The sequence below is a fragment of the Talpa occidentalis genome, unplaced genomic scaffold (assembly GCF_014898055.3).
Source record: "Talpa occidentalis isolate TD23 unplaced genomic scaffold, MPIMG_talOcc4v2.1 talOcc4.9, whole genome shotgun sequence".
In the NCBI taxonomy this organism is placed as follows: Eukaryota; Metazoa; Chordata; class Mammalia; order Eulipotyphla; family Talpidae; genus Talpa; species Talpa occidentalis.
The window spans coordinates 35900845-35926688 of NW_023605305.1; the positions used below are offsets into that span (position 1 = coordinate 35900845).

The 25844-nt window shown below is 34.7% G+C and overlaps 1 protein-coding gene across 6 annotated transcripts in view; it reads right to left on the reverse strand.

Moving 5' to 3' along the window:
• RANBP17 (RAN binding protein 17) overlaps positions 1-25844 on the reverse strand; it is a 333695-nt gene that overhangs the window by 255151 nt on the left and 52700 nt on the right. For all 6 annotated transcript variants that reach the window (XM_054691111.1, XM_054691110.1, XM_054691109.1 and 3 more), the window contains exon 12: positions 19626-19819. In XM_054691111.1, the coding sequence (XP_054547086.1) occupies positions 19626-19819 (194 nt within the window). The remainder of the gene's footprint in view (positions 1-19625; positions 19820-25844) is intronic.

Here is a 25844-nt window from a genome sequence, read left to right on the forward strand (position 1 = left end):
TCCCTCCCTGAGTGAGCAAGATCCAGGCACCCAGGCACGGGAGCGGTGCAAAAGGCGCCATTGCCGCGCCACTGAACTGGGCTACAGCCCGCGTCCTGGAACTGAGGGCTTTGAACTGAGACCCAGGGCACGAAAATTCGGGGCGTGGTTTCTCCACGACGGTGGGGCACAAGGCAGACACAGCACCCCAAAGCTGTTGAGGTGTACCCTACCATTCCCGCTCTGTTCTCTGTCCCACGGGGTGGGGGGAGGCGAAAAACAGCCCCCCAAGGACAATAGGAGAGATCTCTGGCGCCACCTAGCGACCAGGAAAAAAAAAAGTCACTAACACCCTATAAAACAGGACATTTCTTAAGACTGCTTGAAAAGGGCAGAAGGTTTCTGGAGGACCCAGTGGCCAGCCGGGAAGTTATTCCACGCCAGGCCCCTTCCGACCAGCAGTCTGAGCCCACAGAGGGAGCAGGCACCCACGTCCGGGGCAGACCGGGGGCGCAGAAGAGTGTGCCTGAAACCGGAGGCGCAGGGACTGCATCCCGCTTCGCCATTTGAGAACAGGGACATTTCTTCAGTAAAAACTGCCTAAAACCAGCAGAAAGCTCCCCCAGAAGACAGAGATGGCTCCTGGAAGAGCCAGAGGGGAGCGGAGAAGTTCACCCAAGATGTCAGTCAGTCCGAGCAACACAGTGTCCCAACGCATACGACAAATTAGAAAACAGACAGTAGGGAGTAGAAGAACCACACGCAACCTAAAAACTCCTCAGGAAAGAAGCACACCACAAAAAGAAAACCACTCCCCAGATTGCAACGACAGCAACTTGGAAGAACTTCTGAGCCTTCCAGAAAGAGAATTTAAAATTGCCATGATTAAAAAAGTGATAGATCAGAAGAAGGAAATTGAGTCCCTAAAGAGGGAAGTAAGAGAAATGCAGGAGATCAAAGAATTAATGGAGGAACTAAAGAACTCTGGGAAAAGCAATGAAAGCAGAATAGATGAAATGGAAGAACGAATAAGTAATCTTGAAGACACAGAAATAAAAAGAACCAAAACAGAAAAGGAAAGAGAAGTACGAAGGAAAAAGAATGAAGAAAGACTTCGGGAACTATCTGACTCCATGAGGAAAGGAAATATAAGAGTTATAGGAATTCCAGAAGGAGAGGAGAGAGATGTAGGAACAGAGAAAATATTCATGGATATAATTGAAGAGAACTTCCCAAATGAGAAGAAGGAGCTGAAAATTGATATACAAGAAGCAAGAAGAACACCAAACTACCACGACGAAAGGAAAAACACAGCAAGACACATAATAGTAAAGCTCCCAAGAATCCAGGACAAGGAAAAAATAATGAAGCTGACAAGAGGGAAGAAACAGATAACATTCAAAGGAAAACCAATCAGGCTGACATCAGACTTCTCTGAAGAAACACTACGGGCAAGGAGAGAGTGGAGGGACATAGTCAACAGACTCCAAGAAAACAGATGCCAACCAAGAATACTCTATCCCGCAAAGCTCTCTTTCCTCCATGAAGAAAGAATATGGACCTTCCCAGACAAAGAGAAACTCCGGAATTTCATTACGAATAAACCCCCACTCCAAAAATACTACAAGGAATCCTAAAGCCAGAACCTCAGAGGGACGAATAACAACGAAAGAAGACCAAAAAAAAAAAAAAAGTTATTAAAAGAATAAATAAATAAAATCAAAGGAAAGACAAACATAATGGCAAATACAGATGCTAACATATCAATATTAACTCTAAACGTAAATGGACTAAACTCTTCAATAAAAAGACACAGAGTTGCAGCCTGGATTAAGAAACAAAACCCAACCTTTTGCTGTCTCCAGGAAACACATTTAGCTACAAAAGATAAAAATAGGCTCAAAGTCAAAGGATGTAAAACAATCCTACAAGCAAATGGGCCAAAAAAGAAAGCAGGAACAGCTATACTTATATCAGATAAAACAGACTTCAAACTCAAAAAAATAAAAAGAGACCCCAATGGTCACTACATTATGATCAAGGGGACAATACTTCAAGAAGAAATAACACTCATTAACATATACTCACCAAACGAAAGAGCACCAAAATATATCAGACAACTGTTGTCCTCTCTGAAAACAGACATCAGAGAAAACACATATGTAGTGGGAGACTTCAACACACCACTATCAACAATGGATAGATCAACAAGACAAAAAATAAGTAAAGAAACTAAAGCTCTAAATAAGGACCTAGAGCATTTGGGCTTAACAGACATCTATAGAACACTAAACCCAAAAAAAACGGAGTACACATTTTTCTCAAGCGCACACGGATCATTCTCCAGGATCGATCACATACTGGGGCACAAGACAAACATCAACAGATACACCAAGATTGAAATCATACCAACCATCTTTTCTGACCACGAAGGCATCAAACTAGAAATAAATCATAAAAAGAAGGCAAGGAACTATCCTACCTCATGGAGATTAAAAGCCACACTACTGGAAGACCACTGGACTAACGAGGAGATCAAAGAAGAAATTAAAAAATTCTTTGAATTGAATGACAAGGAGGACACCAATATCCTAAATGTATGGGATGCAGCAAAAGCAGTAATAAGAGGAAAATATATAGCAATAGAAGCTCACATCAAAAAACAAGAAAGAACTCAAAGAAACAACCTAATCTCGAAGCTCAAAGATCTAGAAAAAGAACAACAAAAAAACCCAGAACCAGTAGAAGAAAAGAATAATAAAAACCAAAGCAGAAATAAATGAAATTGAAACTAAAAAAACAATCCAAAAGATCAATGAAACCAAGAGCTGGTTCGTTGAAAAAATAAATAAAATAGACAAACCCCTAGCCAGGCTCACAAAGGAAAAAAGGGAGAAAGCACAAATACACAGAATCATAAATGAAAGAGGAGAAATCACAACGGACACAGCAGAAATCAAAAGAATAATCAGTAACTACTATGAACAGTTATATGGAAACAAGTTCAACAATCTAGAGGAGATGGACAAATTCCTACAACTCTACAATCACCCAAAGCTAGATAAAGAAGAAATAGAACACCTAAACAGACCAATTACAAGCAGCGAAATTGAAATGGTAATCAAAAACCTCCCCAAAAACAAAAGCCCAGGACCTGATGGATTTACAAATGAATTCTACCAAACATTCAGAGACGAATTAGTGCCTATCCTTCACAAACTCTTCCAAAAAATTGAGAAGGAAGGGACAATACCAAACACGTTCTATGAAGCCAATATTACACTAATACCAAAAACCGAATAAGGACAACACAAAAAAGGAAAACTATAGGCCAATCTCCCTAATGAACACTGATGCAAAATCCTCAATAAAATTTTAGCTATCAGAATCCAACAATGTATCCATAAGATAATTCACCACGACCAAGTTGGATTCATTCCAGGGGCACAAGGATGGTTTAACATCCGAAAATCAATCAACGTTATCCAACACATCAACAAAAAGAAATATAAAAACCATATGATAATATCAATAGATGCTGAGAAAGCTTTCGACAAAGTGCAACACCCATTCATGATAAAAGCCCTTGAAATTCTTGGGATACAAGGAACATACCTCAACATCATAAAGGCCATCTATGACAAGCCAACAGCCAGTATCATTCTCAATGGTGAAAAGCTGAAAGCAATTCCATTAAGATCTGGAACAAGACAAGGATGTCCACTCTCACCACTGCTTTTCAATATAATACTGGAAGTCCTAGCCAGAGCAATAAGACAAGAGAAAGACATCCAAGGAATCCAAATAGGAAAAGAAGAAGTCAAACTATCACTATTTGCAGATGATATGATAATATACATAGAGAACCCCAAAATCTCCACAGAAAAACTAATTCAACTCATCAATCAATTCAGTAAAGTGGCAGGATACAAAATCAACACGCAAAAGTCAGTGGCCTTCCTATACACAAACAATAAATCTGAAGAAGAAGAAATCAAAAAAACCACCCCTTTTATTATCGAAACAAAAAAAATCAAATATTTGGGAATAAATCTAACAAAAGAGGTAAAGGACCTATACAAAGAAACTATAAAACACTGTTAAAAGAAATAGAAGAAGACACAAAGAAATGGAAAGACATCCCCTGCTCATGGATTGGAAGAATAAACATTATTAAAATGGCCATCCTACCAAAAGCAATATACAGATTCAATGCTATTCCAATCAAAATCTCAATGGCATTCTTCAAAGAAATAGAACAATTATTGATGAAATTCATATGGAATCACCAAAAACCCCGAATAGCCAAAGCTCTACTGAAAAAAAAAAGAAGGAAATGGAGGCATCACACTCCCAGACTTCAAACTATACTACAAAGCCATAATCATCAAAACTGCATGGTATTGGAACAAGAACAGACATACAGACCAATGGAATCGAATAGAAAATCCAGAAATAAACCCACAGATTTATGGTCAACTAATCTTTGACAAAGGAGCAAAGACTATGCATTGGAGCAAAGAAAGTTTGTTCAATAAATGGTGCTGGGAAAACTGGGTCGCTACATGCAAAAGAATGAAGCTTGACCACTACCTCACACCATACACAAAAATCAACTCAAAATGGATTAAAGAACTAGACATAAGACCTGAAACCATAAAATATATAGAAGGAAATATAGGCGAAACACTACGGGATTTGCACATCAAAGACATCTTTACAGACACATCACCCAAAGCAGTGATAGTGAAGAGAAAGATAAACAGCTGGGACTACATCAAATTAAAGAGCTTCTGCACAGCAAAAGAGACAATAACAAAAACAAAGAGAAACCCCACCAACTGGGAGAACATTTTTGCACCCAACACTAATGATAAAGGACTGATCACAAAAATCTGCAAAGAGCTGATGAGACTCAGCAACAACAAAGAAAATAATCCAGTCAAAAAATGGGCAGAAGAGCTAAAAAGAAACTTCTCTGAAGAGGAAATGCAAATGGCCAACAGACATATGAAAAAATGTTCAACATCACTTGTAATCAGGGAAATGCAAATCAAAACTACCATGAGATACCATCTCACACCAGTGAGAATGGCACATATTAAAAAAACTAGCAACAACAAATGTTGGCGAGGATGTGGAGAAAAAGGAACTCTTGTGCACTGTTGGTGGGAGTGCAAACTGGTCCAACCACTATGGAGAGCTGTGTGGAGATTTCTGGACCTACTAAACATAGAGCTTCCATATGATCCAGCAATTCCACTCCTAGGTATTTACCCAAAGGACACAGAAACATCAATTCCAAAGAGCACCTGCACTCCTATGTTTATAGCAGCACTGTTTACAATAGCTAAGTTTTGGAAACAACCCAAATGCCCAAAAATAGATGACTGGATCAAGAAGATGTGGTACATATATACCATGGAATATTACTCAGCATTCAAAAAAGATAAACACATGCAATTTGCAGCAACATGGATGGCACTGGAAGGGATCATGCTCAGCGAAATAAGCCAAAAATAAAAAGAAAAATACCGGATGGTCTCACTCATAGCAGGAATCTAGAAAACTTAAATAAGGGACCAGGAAAATGAATATAAGAAAGTGAAAATCAAAATCAACAAAAAAACTATGAACCAGAGACACTTTTTGGGGGGGGGGGGGGGAGGGGAAGGATTGGGGTCAGAATGGGGCGTTTGCAATTGTATGGGGAATATAAAAATAAAATTTAATATTTAAAAAAAAATAAAATAAATAAATAAAAAAAAAAACTAAAAATTTACTGTATATATAAATTTTTACTATTGTATCATTTTATATTTCTCTATTAGAAAATCAAAATTAAAAATAAAGGCAATATAACTTAGTTACTTAGAACACAATCTGGGTTCAATTCTGCCCATACTACTTATTTGCTACTTATTTATCTCTCTTGGGCTTTAATTTCTTCCTTTACAAATATGAATATGAAAATACCTCCATCATAAGGTTGTGACAATCACTAAATGTATTTTTGCATGTAAAGTACTCATAATGGTGCCTACTGTAAGTGCTTAGTAAATACTGATTATTACTATTATTATTAAATGCTAACCCCTTTTAAATTCTTCTATACTTATAAAACCCATAAAACATATCAATTTATAATATTTATATGCTCATTCTGAGTTTTATTTTAGAAGCTGATCAAGAAAATTAAGTCACACAATATTTAAGAATTTTTAATTCTTTCCTTTCTACTAAAAAGGCTTGTTGCAATTAAAGCTAGTTACAATTAGCCATATCTATTTTCTTAATATTCTTTGTAAAACAAAAAATGAAACTGAAAAAAAAAATCCCCAGTAAAACATATTTTGAAAAACATTTGCTGAGTATGTGCTGTGTGTCATATTCTGCTACAGGGATGTAAATTAAATATATTTGTATATGGGGAAGGGTGAGAAAGGAGAAAGAGGTCCCATATATAGGGGATTGAACATATTATGAAAGACAGATAAGGGGATAAAATGAATTTTTTCAATGTACTGAGATGAATATCATTGTCTACTGATAGAAAGAGTAAGGAAATAAATATGGAAAATGAATTCTCAAATGTAAATCTTTTACTCTTTAATGCATTTTATTCTGTGACCTTCAAATTGAAGTTTTTATGTCAAAGTATGCTATGCAAAGATAACATGATTAATTGTAAACACCTTTTTCTAAAATTATGGTAAATTATGAATGTAAAATATTTATTTAGAGAAAAACATAATGTTTATTTACTCCTGCTTGTTTTAAGAAGACACTGATTTCTACTGTACAGGAAAGAGAAAAGCTGGTATTTCTTAACCCTTGAAAACTTAACAAGCACTGACTGAATAGTTGGGATAGTGTCAGAATTAAACAATGAAATATAAAGGTATTATCAAGCTACCAAATATAATTTTTATATTTAACTGAATGAGCAGTATTTCTCATAAACATTAAACATTTTCCTAAACCTCAATAATTTTAGACTGACAGTGTTCAAAGTAATAAATGTTAAGAAGTTACTTCGGTTACAAAATGTAAAGAATTATATAATTCCATAAATCTAAATTGCAATTAGAAATTTAAATATCCGATATGTAAGTTTCATATCTACTAAAATCTTATAATAAAACTATTTCCATGATAATTGTCCATTTTTCTGTTTATTCTGAAATGCTCAGGCATTTGCTTTAGCAGCTGTTCAAACACAGAATGTTTTTTCCTTTAACAAAATAATTATTGCTGTAATAATCTGTAATTATGGTTTATAACTGCAATAATCCCAAAGAAATCAGTCATTACCATAGATCACAAGTAATCGTTAACTACTGTTAATGACCTATTTCTTAGGGATTATTGTTTTTGTAAACCATGACCATATCACCACAAATATGAAAGAGCAAGACAATATAATACAAATGAGATCATAATATAATAATAAACTTATTTTGTAACATTAAAAGCCATTAAACATCTAAATTAAAGCACACATAACGAGAGCATATAATTTTCTTTGTTCAACACTAACTGAAGTGTTTAGTCTGCACAAATGAAATTGAATACTTCCACACACAGTAGTATAAACCAGAGCCACTTCGGGTATTTTTTATAATAAAAACCAATCATTTTTGAGTAGGCAACAATTGTCTTTAAAAGTTGGAGTCCTTCCCACTTATCTTTTGACTAGAACAAAGGAAGGAAACAAAAACTGAAAATTTTTTGATATATCAGGCATTACAGACTTTGAAATGTTATTTTTATTTAAGCCACAGTGAATCCAACTATAAAAACCACTTAATCAAGAATGAGGTATGACATTTTATTCAACTGACAGACTAATTTAATTTCAGTAAGTTATTACATTTTAGTTAATTCCATTCCTCCATCTTAGCTACACTTTTGTTCAATATCCTTTTGTGAGGAAATGGGTCTTTGGTTTCCCAACTGAAAATTTTTACAATGCAATGTAATATTTGATAAATATAAAAGAATATATGTATGTGAAGGATAATAAAATGAACATCTATGAATCCAATCCCATTTCAGAACCAATGATTCACCAATACTATCTCATCTACCACCTCCACATCATTCCCCTACTCTGTCAGGAGAGGTAACCAAGGTTTTTGCTCCCAATATTGAATTCTCTTTGCTTCTTATCTCATGAAGGATTATCAATTTTATTAGTATTTCTAAAGAGCTTTGAGTTTTTGATTCTAATAAAATCTTTGACTTTTAATTAACCAATTTCTGCTCCCCCCTACCTTCTTTTAGTTCAATCTGTTCCTTTCATGCTATCTCCTCAAGCTGGATGCTTAGGTCACACTTCAGCCTTACCTTCTTTGACACAAGGTTTTTCTGTAATAATCTTCCCACTTCATTCCAAGACTTTGTATCTCCTATACTGCATAATTGTTTTTAATTTCTTTCTAGACATCTTTCACTCCCAGATTATTTAGATGTATAGTTTTTGAAATTCTCAAGTGTGTTTTTGCAATTTAGTTTTAATTGCAAAATGGTAAGAAAATATCAACTTTATAACACCAAGTCATTGAAATGTGTTGATGCTTTATATATACAATTGGACAAATTTTTTATTGAGATATAATTGACACTAGTTAACTGCTTTGATATTAGTTTCAGGTGTAAAACATAATGACACAACATTTTATATATTGCAAATGACCACTAAAATGAGTTTACTTAGCATCAATCACCATACCAACATATTTTTTCTTAAGGTAAGAGCATGTAGGATCTACTTTCTTTTGCTCACTTTTGCAGCATATATATTAAAACTGGAATGATACAGAGAAGATCAATTCTCTTAATAACTATCGAATATGTAATACAGGATTAACTATAGTCATCATGCTGCAAATCACATCCTTGTGACTTTGTAAGTTTGTGCATTTGATCAACTTTACCCCTCATTTTAGTAATTTCTCATACTGATGACCAACAATCTGTTCTTTCTATCTATGAGATCTGAATTTTTTTTTACTTCTTTTAACTCCACATGTAAGTGATATGGTATTTGCCTGAGTTACTTCATTGAGCATAATGTCCTCAGGATTCATCCATGTTGTTGCATATGACAAGACTCATTTTTTTAATAGCTGAATAATATTCCACTGTGTGTCAAAATTTTTATTCATTCATCCATCCAGGGGCATTTGGGTTGTTTCCAAGGTTTAGTCATGGTAAATAATGCTACATTGATTTGAGGGTGGGGTTGCATATATCTTTCAAGTGAGTGTTTTCATTTCCTTTTGTGACTATACCAAAGTGGAATGGCTGGATCATGTGGTACTTGTATTTTTGTTCAGGAACCTCCATCCTTTTTTAATAGTGGCTGCAACAATTTACATTTCTAACAACAGCATACAAATATTCCTTTTTACATCTTTACCCAACACATGATGTAGTTTGTATTTTAAGTAACAGCCATTCTGATAGATATGAGGTGATATATCATTATGATTTTAATTTGCATTCCCTAATGATTAGAGATGTGGATGGCTTCTCGGCCTTTTGGCTAAGATCAAGTGTGATTAGAGATGTGGAATACCTTTTTATGAATCTGTTGGCCAGCTACATATGATCTTTGGAAAAATGACTTCACACCCTCTGCCCAATTTTTAATTGTGTTATCAGATATATGATTTGAAAATATTTTTTCCCATATTCTGGCGGTAGCCTTTGAATTCTGTTGGTGGTTTCCTATGCTATGCAGAAGTTTCTTAGATTGATATAGTACCACTTATTAACTTTGTTTTCATTGCCTTTATTTTTGGTGTCAACTCTAAAATAGCATCACCAAGACTGATGTCAAGGAGTTTACTGCCTACGTTTTCTTTTAGGAGTATCTGTAGTGTGCCACTTTACTGTACTGAACTCCGCTGTACTTGTATTTTAACAATTTGGATTCCTCTTATATTTATTCCCATATAACCCAAGCACATCTTCCCAAATACTTTAACTTCACCCCATCTGAGGGTCTTGCATCTACAGAATCAACCAACAAAAAACTGAAAATATGTACTACAGTGTACAGTAGTTATATTGGTACTTAACATGTATGGATTTTTTTTTATTATTATTCCTAAGCATTATTGTGTAACAAGTCAAGTATAAGTGATACGGTGGGTCAACTATGTGTTGGGCTTGCTATACTGATGGATTCACATCTTCCTTTAATTCTAAAAAATTGTCAGAATGTCTTCAATTATTACCTTTTTTCATCTTCTATAATTTATCTTTCTGTAATTCAATTGAACATATGTAATTTTTGCATTCCATCTTTTAAGTACTCGTTTAATAATTTCTCTTCATTTGTTTCTCTATTTTCTTGAGTGTTTCTTTCTCCAATTGCTGATTTGCTCATTCTTGCTTCAGCTAGGTCTAATTAGCTATTTAACATAGCCATTAAATTTTAGTTCACAAAATTTTTTTTTCAAAAATGTCTCCAAATTTTTCTGGTTATTTTTTACAATCTTATTTGCTCACCTACAATTCCAATTTTTTTATTTCTTTAAACATTTCAGGCATAATTATTTTATATTCCTATCTAATTCTAATATCTAAATGTTGGATATTTAGAGGTAGAGGTCTAAATCAAACAGATAATCCATTGTTTTTATGGTGGTTATTTTTTAAATTTATGAACGCAATATTGGTTGATATTAATTTGCAGCAATCTCAAGGCCTTATATTATGGTGGCTATTCTTCAGAGAAGAGTCCAATTTTCTTTTTTGCTGGAAGTCATAGAGATCTACCAATATTGGACCACTTTAGCCCCTTTCAAAGGTTCAACTCAATATAAGAATCTCAAGTTCAATACACCTTTGCCAGAGGCTTAAGGTTTTGTCACCTGTGTAATCACTGATATCGATAATGTGCCTTTGAGAGCAACACTGCCTGTTGCCCTTGCTTGCTGCTGACCAGTCTCATCTTGGTTAGTTATTTTTTCAGGAGGAAGTATTATAATTAGAATAGGGAGAAGCAGAGAAGTGAAGAAGGAGCCTTAAATTTTTCATGAACTTTTTTCAAGTCCAGTAAGATTAAAAAGTTTATCTAGGATTTGATTGTTTTGTAGCTGAAAAACCCTTCATAGATAGTTGACTAAAATGAAACAAAAGTTACTGCTAATTCTTTACTTTTTAAGAAGCAAACATTATTTGTGATACAACTTTAAAAAAAGTGACTTTATGATTGGCTAAACATGAACCAAATTACAACATAACATAATCCAAATTAATATCTGTACAAAGAGAATCGAATCTGAAACTATAACACTGTAATTCCTATAGACAGGGGAGGTTCCAGGTTCCCTTCTCTACCAAAGGAAGGGTAGAGCTGAGCAGCAAGGGAAATCTAAAAAAGACTTGGGAGAGAAGGCTGAGAAAAGGGAAAAAGAAAGGAAGACCAGGAGGACTTGAGAGAAGAACTGGAGGCGGCACGTGGAGCAGAGAGACATGTGAAGAAGACATGCTTGCTTCTGAGCCTTAGACTAGTACGGGAGACTTAGGGATCATGGAAGGATATATTTCAAAGAGCAGAAATGTGGATGAGATACCTGTGAGGAAGCTGATAACAACGGCAGCCTTTACCTTGACTTATATTTTGATTTTGTTTTTTTCCTTCCAGACTTCCAGATTTGCCTGGTCCCTACTGCCCCCTTTTTTTGGGTTCCCACTGGAAGGTGCCTTAGACTAGTGGCAAGCTTTTGGGCCTCAGTGGCCCTGCTTTGGGTCAAACCTGTTTGGTTCAGCATTACCCACAAGGGAATGGGTAACTTAGGACATTCATGGGGAAATTATTTTAACTATATTCTTTCTCTTCTCTCTTTATGTGGCAGATGGCAGAACCCATAACAGGCAGATTTGAGGGTCCCAGGGTGACCCTCACTCTGCCTGCTAACAAAAAGATACTTATATCAGGCTTCCATTGTGTCTCTGGCAAAGATATAATCCAAAATACCGGAAGACAGGCATATAAACATAACCACATATCTACAAAAAGATACTTCCTCTTCTCTACCCACCAATCTGTGTATCCTAGCAAGTCTACACCTGCCTGGAAGAAAGAGTGCCTTTCTCAAATTTGTACAAGGGCACCAAATTTACTGTTAACTGGTAATAAAATAAATTCTCAAAGGCCAATGATGATAAGAATAAAAACAGCTTGAGAACTTAAGCTTTTCCTTTGATGGCCAAAAGACAAAGTTGAGGGCATGCCTAATGTGAGAAGTCCAACAAGAAACCTTTAAGTAAGGTTAGGCTGCAGTTATACCCTATGTGAGAAAGTGAAATGGCGGGGGGCAGAGGGGTCTACTTGCTCTAGACAGAGAAAAAAAAAAAAACAGAAACTTTGTCTGCCTTGCCTTTATTGTTAGATGGAAAGGATGAAAAAACCCTTAAAACCTGATATGATTTGTGGCCTATATACAGAATAGCAGTATGATTTAAAAAACATTATTCTAAGAAAATCATTCAATTAGTTTCCCTCCACTCAACAGACTGAACTTCAATTAAAAGATAGAGACGGTCAGAAAGGATTTTTTTTAAATAGGAATAACTAGGTATTCTACTCTTATCATTTTTATTCAACATTGGATTGAAGATCCTACAGTGGAATAAGGCAAGAAAAATAAATAAAAGGCATAGAGTCATAAAAGAGGAGACATAAAATTTGTAAGACAATCCTAAAGAATCTATAAACACATGAATAAGTAAATTTATTTTGATTTTAGAGAGTAGCAGAGAAAAATTATAATATTAATAAGGGCAACAAAAATATATAGGAGTAAATTTAGTGAAATATTTCTATGCACAGAAAATAAAATATTGCAAAGAAAAATTAAAGAACACCAGTATAAGTGGAATGATAGACCAGATACATGAACTGGAAGACCCAATGTTGGTAAGTTGGACCAACTGATTGAAGCAATCGCTATCAAAATTCTAGTGAGTTTTTAGGAAGAAACTGATATACTTATATTAAAATTAATACAGAAAAGCAAAGGACCTAGAAAGGATAAAAGTATTTTGAGAAAGAATTAGAGGAGAAATTAAATTTCCTGATTTCAAGACTTACTAAGTTTAGTAACCCATGTAGTATAATAGTGGAATGAAGAAAGGCACATAGATCAATAACACTAAAGAGAGTTCAGAAATAAACCTTAGTCTTTTGTGGTCAACTGATTTTTGACAAAAGTGTCACAACAATTTATTGAGGGAAAAGATAGTCTTCAGCAAATGATACGTGAAAAATCTGGTTAACATATAGGCTGGGGAAAGGGTCTTCCACTTACTTCACAGTATGCACACAAGTTAACCCAAAGTAGGTCACAGACCCAAACATAATTATTTAAACTGCTAAAGACCTCCAGAAGAAAACAAAAACAAATGTTCTAAAAACAATTTATAACATTGGGCTACACAGGATTTCTTAAATACAAATAGCACAAGCCATAACAACAACAAAAAAAAATGTTAAGGTAAATCATCAAAATTTAAAACTTGTTTTTTGAAAGACAAACCACAGATCGGGAGAAAATACTTGCAAATGTATACATGAAAAAAGAATCATATACAGAAGATAGAAAACATTCTTACAATTCCAATAATAAGATACACATGAAAGAGCATACAACACTATTTTTAAATGGTCAAAAACGTGGACAAGTCACAAAAGAGAATATAAGAATGACCACAAAAGCATATCATTAATTATCAAGGAAACACAAATTACAACCACAATGAGATACTACTACTAGATACCCAGTGGAATGGCTACAGTTAAGACAACATAAATGATTACAGTGATGTGGGAAAAATGAAACTCTCATAGACTGTTAAGGGAATGAAAAATAGTACATTCTGTAAAATAGCATAGCACTGTTTTTTAATCAAATATTCATTTCTCATATGACCGGGCAATCCATTTTAGATAGCCACCCAAGAAAAATAAAAAGTTAGGTACATACAAAGACTTGTCTGCACATGTTTATAGCACCACATCAGTAATAACAAAAAACTGCTATACCTCAAATGCCCATCAACTGATGAATAAATATTAAAACTATGGTAATGCCATGCTCCAGATTATACAATAATTAAAAAATTAACATATACAACATATTTATATCTCGAGGACAGTATGCTAAGTAAACAAAGTCAAAATAAATAGCTATAATTCCATTTATATTGAAACCTAAAAGAGACAGAGCATGGCTGTTACGTGGGCCACGGGATGGAGGAAAACGTGAGAAAATAATTTAAAATGAAAGAAGTGTTCCATTCTTAATGTTATGGTACTTACAAGCATTTAAGGTGTTCAATTAATCAAACGGTACACTGAATAAAAAGGAGAGAAGGAAAAAATATATGCAACTCTTATCAGAGTAAAGGAGTTCATTTTACTCAATATAAAGAGTTTATGAAAGTTAATGAAAAAATAAAAAAACAACAATCCAATTAACAGTCACCAAAAAAGTACCAACAAATTCATAAAGACTGAAACATACTAAGAGTCTTCTCAGACCATAAAGTATCAAAATAGAATTCAACTACAAAAAGAAAGCAGAAAAAACTCAAGTGGAGACCAAACGACACACTACTGAAAGACCACTGGGTCAATGAGGAATTCAAAGAAAAAACTGAAAAAAAATCTTGAGACAAATGATAATGAGGACACAACCTTAAGGTGCAGTAGAAGCAGTAGTTAGAAGGAAGCATATAGGAATACAGATCCACATCAAAAAACAAGAGAGAGTCCATATCAATAACCTTACCTCTTCTCTCGTGTAATGAGAAAAAGAACAAAAAAGAAAATCCAAAAACAAGTAGAAGGAAGGAAATTATAAAAATTAGAACAGAAATAAAAGAAAAAGAACTCAAAAAGACAGTTCAAAGGGTCAATAAAATAAAAAATTGGTTCTTTTAAAAATAAAGGTAGCCAAACCTCTAGGTAGGCTAAGAAAAAAAAAATAGGAAAAAACTCAAATACAATGACAAATGAAAGAGGACAAGTAACAACAGATATCAAGGAACTTTAGAGGGTTTTAAGAGATTATTATGAACATTTATGTGTAAACAAGTTCAACAATCTAGATGAGATGAACAGATTGTTAGAAATATACAATGATCCAGGACTGAATAAGGAAGAAACAAAAAACCTGAACAAACCAATCACAAGCAAGGAAGTTGAAACAGTAATCAAAACTTTCCTAAAAAACAAAGTCTAGGAACACATGGCTTCACAACAAATTCTACCAAACAGTCAAGATTGAACTAATACCTATTCTGATCAAATGCTTTCACAAAACTGAGAAAGCAGGAATACTCTGAAACACATTTCACGAGGCCACATTATGTTAATACCAAAACCAAACAAAGATAACACACAAAAAGAAAATTACAGACCACTATTCCTAATGAACAAAATGCAAAAATCCTGAATAAAATCTTAGCAAACTGAATCTATCAATGCATTAAAAGTATTATACATTATAACCAGTGGGACTGATACAGGAACACAAGGATGGTTCAATTATCTGAAGATTAATCAATGTAATTCATCATATCAACTGAAATGAAAATAATCATTATATCATACAATAGAACCCATGAAAGCATTTGACAAGATACAGCATCCATTTATGATGAAAACTCTTGAAAAGCTGGGGATAGATGGTACAGATAGTAACACATTAAAAGCCATATGTCACAAAACCCACAGCGTGAAGGAATGGTCAGACCAATATACTGGCCTGACTTTATAAATTATTTAACAAAATGAACAAGAAATTAAAAAACAAAACAAAAACCAACCCTTGAAAGCTGACTACAGATCTGAGACATCAAGAAGGGGAAGGGAGAGGGAAGGAAAAAGAGATGGGTAAGAATGGCGAGCTGGGGACTCTCTCATGGCACAAGGGGTTAAGCACAGCACTGTGAAGCTATCCAGCCTCTGCAGTATGAGTTTGATCCCCTGCTGGCCAGGAAGCTAACTAACCCACATTGTACAGCAGACCTCTCCTGTCTTGCCCACTGCTCCCCTCAGCAGTGTATTTCAGTCAGTCTGCTTGTTCTGTTCCTCACTCTGTCTCTGGCGAATCCTCTCACCCACCCTCCCCCGCCCCCTGCACCTCTGGCCTGTACCTCAGTTCTTGCAAGCATAAATAAATAAATCTTAAAAAAAAAAAGAATGGGAACCGGGGGTGGGGGTATGGGGTAGGACTATGGTTACCACACCTGGGGAGAAATTTATACTATCAAAATATTAACAAAGATGTAAAACAATGGTACTTGATTAGGAAAAAAAATCACCAAAGAAAGTGAATAGTTACATTCACAGAAAAGAAGACCAAATAGCTCTTAAGTAAAAGTAAACAATGTATAACCTTTACTGATGGTAGAATAATGAATAGTATTAAGAAAACAATTTTCTTTTCCTATTTGGATTCCTTGTATGTCTTTCTCTTGTCTTACTACTCTGGCTAGGACCCCCAGTATTATATTGAAGGGCAGTGGTGGGAGAGGACATCCTTGTCTTGTTCCTGATCTTAAAGGAAAGGCCTTCAGCTTTTCACCATTGAGAATAATATTCGCTGTGGGTAACCTGGTAACAATCCAAATGTCCAAAAATAGAAGACTGGATCAAGAAGATGTAGTATATATACACAATGGAATATTACTCAGCAATCAAAAAGATAAACTCATGCCATTCATAGCACCGTGGATGAAGCTAGAAGGAATTATGCTCAGTGAAATAAGTCAGAAGAAAAAAGAAAAATATTGGATGGTTTCACTTATAGCAAGAATATAGGGGACCCAAATAAGACATCAGTGTAAAAAATAATAACAATATAAAACACAACAAAATAAAAACAGACGATTATAAATCAGAGACATCCTCCAGGGGAGGAGGAGGGAGAGAGATTAGATGGAGGGAGGGAGGAGCACAGGGGACTGTGGTGATAGTGTACAGGTGCATTGGTGAAGGAAATTATATGGGGACTACAACTGAGGGGGTGGGGGAAGCAAACATTGTTTAAAATGAATAATGTAAAAAATTAAAAATTAAAAAATAAATATTTAAAAAAGAAAGCAATTTTCACTTACAGGATGACTAAAAATTCAAAAGCTTAGTAATATCCTGTGAATGCAACATACAAATATTCACAAAGACTACAGACTGTTGACAGATAGGTAAATCCGTATAACACTTAGAGATTAATTTGATAATACTTATAAATACATCAAACTTTCCACCCAATACTAATTCCATTTCTGTAATTTTTCTAATAAATATACATGCATAAACATGGAATGACATATATACAAGGTTTATCTGTACGGCATTAATTGTAAGATGGCAAAAAAACTCAGGTCATTCTCATTTGCACTGTATGGTTAAATAAATACATTTTAAAATAAAATGTTATACATCCATGAAAAATAAACATGACCATCTTTAAAAATTAAATATTCTCAAAAGCATTTTCAGTTCCCAAAACAGCTATAACATAAACTATTAGTTTGGAAAAGCAATGAGTAGACAAGTAAGTGTGACATGCCGTTCTATGTAAATATAGGGTGATAAGAATATATTCATAATTGTTTGTATATGAAATCACAAACTGGAAAGATAAAACTTGTAAGAATTATCATTTATCAATATTTACTAGCATGAAAAAGGGGAAGACAATGTATAGGACTTGATAAAACATATTTTGATTTTTTTTTTCTGGACAACGTAAACATCTTCAAAAACAGTAGGCAAATTAATTAAAGTTGAATAGGAATGTAACGAAGAGAATATACACATTAAAGTATTATGTAAAGACATTAAAGTATTATGTAAAGTATTATCACCAACTTGGAGATAATATTTATAATTCAAATAACTATCAGTGTCAAAAATATACAAAGATCTCAATCAATAAAAAAACAACATTCCAAAGGTTATATTGAGATAAGTCATGAACATATATATCGTTAATAATGACACAAGAGTCATTAATCCTAAAATAATCCTAAATTTCATTAACAATCATGGAAGTAAGAAATACAATGTCTATGGGGTATATTACAGTCTAGGAAAGATTTAAAACTAACATGAGGTATTGGTGAGGTCTAGATCAGGGTGGGCAGGATGTAAAGGGAGGTAGTATATAATTCATAAACTAAGTTGACATTATTTACTAAAACTTACTATGTAATAACTATACATAACTACATAATCTTTATAGCAGCATTTACTGCATTAGAAAAACACAGAGAAAACACAAATACCACTCATAAGAAAATATACAAATTGTGATATTCAACCAACACAATAGTGGCAATACAAATGAAAGAACTATAGCTACAAACATCACAATGAATTCTCATAAATTCAATTCTAAGAAAAAATAACAAAGCAAGTTATAGAAGAATAAATATAGCACAATCCCATTTGTATGAAGCTCACAAATACACAGCGTTAACATTATTTTCAGAATATATGCTATGTGCAATAAAACAATGAAGAAAAGGCATCGATTGATAAGTACAAAATTCAAGATTGCAAATATTTTCTGCTGGAACAAGGAAAAATAGAGCAGCAAAGATATTGGTATTGATGTAGTCTTTAAGCTATCTGAGGGTATTTGTTACTGCTAGTCACTATGTCTCCATATAAGTAAATACCCTATGGCATCTAATATTTAACAATTTTCACAGCTCTACTTAAAGAAGAAATCAATCATGAAAAGACTAAACGCTGCCAAAAAAAATTGGTCCCTGCCTATTTAATTTATAAATAATGAGAATGAGATAATAAAGTGCAGAAGGTTAACTAATCACAATCTAGCCCCTAAGCAGTACTGAGCCAATGGGAAAAAAAAAATAATAATGTAGGAAAACATTATATTAACATAAAGAATACTCTTAAAGAATTTTTTAAGAGTTTAGATGGGAAATCACTGAAACTAAATTTGACCATCAACCCTCACTGCTCACTTTCTAAAAAGAGATAAAGGAAACAAATGTGTTGAAAGAAAAAAATACACATTATGTAACTATAATTAAAGTTTGACTATTGAAAGCTATAGAGGCAGTTCCATTCTCATAATTCTAATAATTGGAAAATGTATTTATTTCATTCACTGTTCTTCTCCTAAATTGAGTTAAAGGGATATATAGAATGACCTTCTTTCAATAAAGGATTAAAGAAAAATAATAACAAATTTAAGGAACTGAAACATAATAATAAAGTTAATGTGAAGGTTAATACACAAATGCAAAACCACCCTGAGGTCTTATATTTACTGGATAAAAATAGGCTCTGAATTTTCAGTCAACTATAGCAAAGAAGAAAACATTGCATAAATAGTTTATAGTTAAGTGTGTTAATTACCAGTTTTTCTGATACTGATTTCAGAGAGATATATCTCCTACAAACTTATAAAGGAGAACACAAAATTAACCACCAAGACACAAAATATACAGAAGATTGATAAAAATCAATGGACCAGGAATTGGGAAAGTATATAAAAATAATGTGCAGTAAAATTACATAAAATAATTAATGGAGTTACTTAAAATTTATGATAATATCTAATAATCACATAAAATTTACCGACCTTCCTGAATTGCCATGTCCATAGGTATCCCAGAAGCTGAATGTAAAAGCTTTTGGTAGTTCTGTGCATCTTGGTCAAACAACTGTACAAGAAGAGTACATGTCTTTTCATATTCACATCTGCTAACAGTGCACAACTGCTCCAACTGCTGAAACACAGTAGCAGTATCATCCAGTGGATCATCTAAATTATCTCTGCAAATATATAAGAATAAATTTGTACATGAAATTAGAATACAAAATACTTTTATTCACCACAAATAAACTTTATTTATGTGAACTAAAAATTTCATGATGGATAAAGAAATACAAGACACATTTGAAGTTAAGAAATAATGACTTCATATATACACCATCAAGATGGCAGCAGAGTGAAAACTCCAGAATTGCCTCCTCCATATACCCAAAATCATATTGCAGTAAAAAACAAACAACAAAAAAAAAAACCCAACCTTGAGAAAAAAATGGACCACCACAGCACTCACTAGTAGTAAAGGTCTGGCAGAAATGGGAAAGTAAAATTTTAAGTGAACTTAGTTTACAAGGGTTAGCAGGGGAGAAGAACTCTCAAGAAGGAAGTGTGGCTGCTGTGCAAAGTCCCCTATAGTTGCTGACTCAGCAAAACCAACAAGAGGGACTCCTGAGACCCAGAACTGCACTAGATAATGAAGTGCTGGCACACAGAAAGGAGGGTGCAATACAGTGGGAGGATGCAGAGCAGGGATTACTGGATCTGAGCCCAAGTCTCTCCATATAGAACAGATGGAGCTTGATTGGCAGGGAAAAGTTAGGACGACCCCATAGAAAAGGCTACTGGCAAACCCTAGGTGAAAGTTATTCAAAACACTTGCCAGCCCCCACTACATACAAGGAATACTTGAACAACTGGAGTTCAAGCACCTGTCACTAACATGAATGAACAACCCAGGATAAGGTTCTGAACTAAAAAAGAGAACTGTGATCCAACAGAAACACCAGTCCATGCCTAACAGTACACCTATTGCTTAAAAATAGCCTAATGTGGAAACAGACACAAACCTGTGAGAAAAACTAAAATTGAGAAGCTGGCCTAGAAGAGGGGATCACTGTGGATCCCCACCACACATCTCTGGTAACCACAGCACAGTAGGAAGCTTAAATTCTTGAGTTTACTGGAGGTGTTTATTACTTACTGCCCCAGTCTATTTTTTATACTTATTACCCCTTGCTGGTAACAATCCCCCACTTACTTCAAAAGGTACAGACTAAGGCTGAAAGTCTATCCCCTCACAGCCCACAAACAGTTATAAAGGAGGAGAAAGAAGCACACACACAAATGCTGGAGAAGAGTCTCTATCCAGCAGAATTTTAGATATGACTGAAGAAGAGTTCAGGGTAACAGTTCTAACAATGTTTATAAAACTCATAAAAAGAATGGAGGATATAAGACAGCAAAAGTATAAAAATAAAGAAAATACAAGGCAGCTAGATTCACCATCCTTTTATGATGGAAACCCTTGAAAACGTGGGGATAGATGGTACAAATATTAACTCATTAAAAGCCATATGTGTCACAAAAATCAACTCAAAATGGATTAAAGAACTAGACATAAGACCTGAAACCATAAAATACATAGAAGGAAATATAGGCGAAACACTACGTGATTTGCACATCAAAGACATCTTTACAGACACATCACCCAAAGCAGTGATAGTGAAGGCAAAGATAAACAGCTGGGACTACATCAAATTAAAGAGCTTCTGCACAGCAAAAGAGACAATAACAAAAACAAAGAGAAACCCCACCAACTGGGAGAACATTTTTGCACCCAACACTAATGATAAAGGACTGATCACAAAAATCTGCAAAGAGCTGATGAGACTCAACAACAACAAAGAAAATAATCCAGTCCAAAAATGGGCAGAAGAGCTAAAAAGAAACATCTCTGAAGAGGAAATGCAAATGGCCAACAGGCATATGAAAAAATGTTCAACATCACTTGTCATCAGGGAAATGCAAATCAAAACTACCATGAGATACCATCTTACACCAGTGAGAATGGCACATATTAAAAAAACTAGCAACAACAAATGTTGGCGAGGGTGTGGAGAAAAAGGAACTCTTCTGCACTGTTGGTGGGAGTGCAAACTGGTCCAACCACTGTGGAAAGCTGTGTGGAGATTTCTGGACCTACTAAACATAGAGCTTCCATATGATCCAGCAATTCCACTCCTAGGTATTTACCCAAAGGACACAGAAACATCAATTCCAAAGAACACTTGCACCCCTATGTTTATAGCAGCACTGTTTACAATAGCTAAGCTTTGGAAACAACCCAAATGCCCAAAAATAGATGACTGGATCAAGAAGATGTGGCACATATATACCATGGAATATTACTCAGCATTCAAAAAAGATAAACACATGCAATTTGCAGCAACATGGATGGCGCTGGAAGGGATCACGCTCAGCGAAATAAGCCAAAAAGAAAAAGAAAAATACCGGATGGTCTCACTCATAGCAGGAATCTAGAATACTTAAATAAGGGACCAGGAAAATGAATAACTATAAGGAAGTGAAAATCAAAATCAACAAAAAACTATGAACCAGAGACACTTTTAGGGGGGCGGGGGCGGAGGGAGGGATTGGGGTCAGAATGGGGGGGCTGCAATTGTATGGGGAATATAACAATAAAAAAAAAAGAAAAAAAAAAGCCATATGTGTCAAAACCCACAGCTAAATCGTGCTCAATGGTGAAAAATTAGAAGCTCTTTCAGTAACATCTGGTACAAGACAAAGATGTCCACTCTCAAGTCCTAGCTAGAGTGATTAGAAAAGAGAGAACTCTATAAAAGGAATCCAAATTAGGAAAGATGAAGTAAAACTATCATTAGTTACAGATGATATGGTAATATACATAGAGAACCTTAAGGACTCCATGGAAAAACTAATAAAACAATAAACCAGTTCAGAAAAGTGGCAGGTTACAAAATTAACACACAGTTGCCTTCCTATATGCAAACAATAAGCTAGAAGAAGAAATTAAGAAAGCAATCCCATTTACAATCTCACCAAAACAAAGTAATTCCCTATGAGCACACTTAACAAAGTAGGTGAAGGACATACACAAGGAAAACCATAAAATACTGATAAAAGAAACAGAAGACATAAAGAAATGAAAATATATTCCTTGGTCATGGATTAGAAGAAATAATATTGTCAAAATAATCATCTCATCCAAAGCAATTTACAGATTCAGTACAACCCCAATAAAAATCTCAATGGTATTCTTCAAAGAACTGAAATATTAATGAACTCATATGAAATCACAAAAGACCCCCAAAAGTCACAGCAATTTTAACAAAAAATATAAAGGAATAACACTTTGACTTCAAACTGTATTATAAAGCAAAAATAATTAAAACAAGTGTGGTACAACAACAAAAACAGACATAAAGGCCAATGAAATAGAATTGACAGCCCACAAGTAAAACCACATCTATATGGACAGTTACATATGGTAAAGGGAAAAACATACACTGGAACAAGGATAGTCTCTTCAATAAATGGTGATGGAAAATGTGGATAGCCACATTCAAAAGAATGATGTTAGACCACTATTTCACAAAAATAAATTCAAACAATTCAAAATTGATAAACAAATGTGATATAAGACCTGACCTTAAAATACACTGAAGAAACACATAAATAGCTGGAGCTATATTAAAAATCTTTTGCACAGTGCAAGAAATAATAACTAAATGAAAAGAAACCCTACTGAATAAGAGAAAATATTTGTACATCATACATCTGACAAGGGACTAATATTGAATATTAAGAAGTCATATAAAACTCAACAAAAAGAAAACAAATAAGCCAATCAAAAAATGGGCAGAGGTGCTAGACAGACATTTCTCCAAAGAATAGACACAGAAGGACAAGAGGCACATGAAAAAAATGTTTGACACTTATAATTATTATTATTATCAGGGAAATGCAGATCAGATCACAAAAAGATGCCACCTCACATCTATGAGAAAATCCCATATAGAAAAGACCAGAAAAAACAAGTGCTGATGGGAATGTAGAGAAATGAGAAGAGCCCTTCTACACCATTGAAAGAAATGCAGACTGGTGGAGGCCCTGCATAAAGCAGTATAAGGTATCTCAAAAGATTAAAAATGGATCTGCCATACAACCTAGTAATTCTACTCCTAGCATGTACCCCCCAAATTTTAAATTTACAAATTTGAAAAGAAATAGGCGTTTTCATGTTTATCGAAGCACTATTTACAATAGGCAAACTGGAAACAAACTAAGTGACCCAGAATAGTACACACACACAAAGGAAAATTACTCATCAATCAAAAAAGATAAGCACATGCCTTTTGCAGCAACATGGCTAAAGCCAGAAGAGATAATTCTAAGTAAAGTAAGTGAGGAGAAAGACATACAGATGTGTTACTTATATGTGGAATACAGAGAAACCAAACAATCTTAAAAACTAACCCTTGAAACTTGACTATAAAACTGAAATATCCAGGGTCTCCCTGGTGGCCCAAGGGATTAAGACACAGCACTATGAAGCAATCCACAGCTTCTGCAGAGTTAGATCCCAGGCCAGGGAGGTGACCACACAGCTCAGCAGACCTCTCCTGTCTCGCCTGCTACTCCCCTTAGCAGTGTATTTCAGTAGATCTGTCTGTTCTGCTTCCCACTGTGTCTCTGGTGAATCCTCTCACCCCCCCACCCCACACCTCTGGCCTGTACCCCAATTCTTGTATGCATAAATAAATAAATCTTAAAAAAAAAAAAGAAACATCCAGAGGAGGAGGGGAAGGGTGACAACAAAGAAGTAAAGGAGAACAATGAACTATAGTGGTGGACTATGGGTGATTTGGTGAAGGATTCAGTACAATGATAATACCTGAAGCAGGGGGAGGGGATTCTACACTTTCAAAATACCAATGATAATGAAAGTTAACTTTACTTCAATGAGAAAGAAAAAGAAGTAACAGCTAAGAAACATCAAAATGGAATGTGAAAAATACATTTAGGCCTAGCACAGCAGACAGAAACAATAAGCTCAATATATAAATGCCGAAGAATAAACAAATAGAACAATGTAAAGAAAATTTTTTATTATTTTATATATTTTTATTTCCTTTTTCAGTTTTGTACAATGTATGTGTTTTCATCTCAGTTGTAGTCCCCGTGAAATTCCCACCACCCGATCACCTGTGAACCATTACCATGGTCCCTTGTGCTCTTCCCATCCTTGTTTTGATCCTGCTCCCTACTCGCCCCATGCAGAATGTCACTGGTTTATAGCTGTCTGTTGATTTTGATTTCACTATAATTACTGTCCCCCCCCATCCCTTATTTGGAACCTCTACATTCCTCCTATAAGTGAATCTATCCGATATATTTTTTTTTTCCTTTCTGGCTTATTTCACTAAACATGATCCCTTCTAGCTCCATCCATGTTGCTGCAAATGGCATGAGTTTATCTTTTTTTGATTGCTGAGTAATATTCCATTGTGCATATGTACCACATCTTCTTGATCCAGTCATCTATTTTTGGGCATTTGGATTGTTTCCACAGCTTACCTATTATAGTGCTGCAATAAATATAGGGGTACAGGTGTCCCTTTGGATTAATGTTTTTGTGTCCTATGAGTAGATACCTAGGAGTGCCATTGCTGGATCTTATGGAAGCTCCATTTTTAGCAGCTTGAGGAACCTCCACAGTTTTCCATAGTGGTTGGGCCAGTTTGTATTCCCACCAGCAGTGCAGGAGAGTTCCTTTTTCTTCACATCCTCACCAACATTTGTTGTTGCTAGTTTTTTTAATATGTGCCATTCTCACTGGTGTAAGATGATATCTCGTTGTGGTTTTGATTTGCATTGCCCTGATTACAAGTGATGATGAACATTTTTTTCATATGCCTGTTGGCCATTTGCTTTTCCTCTTTGGAGAAGTGTAAGAACAGACACACAAACCAATGGAACAGAATAGAAAACCCAAAAATAAACCCACAGATTCACGGTCAACTCATCTTTGACAAAGGAGCAAAGAATAGGCAATGGAGCACAGAAAGTTTGTTTGTTAAATAAATGGTGCTGGGAAAACTGGGTTGCTATATGCAAAAGAATGAAGCTTGACTACTACCTCAGACCATGCACAAAAACCAACTAAAAAGGGATTTAATAACTAGATATAAGAATTGAAACCATAAA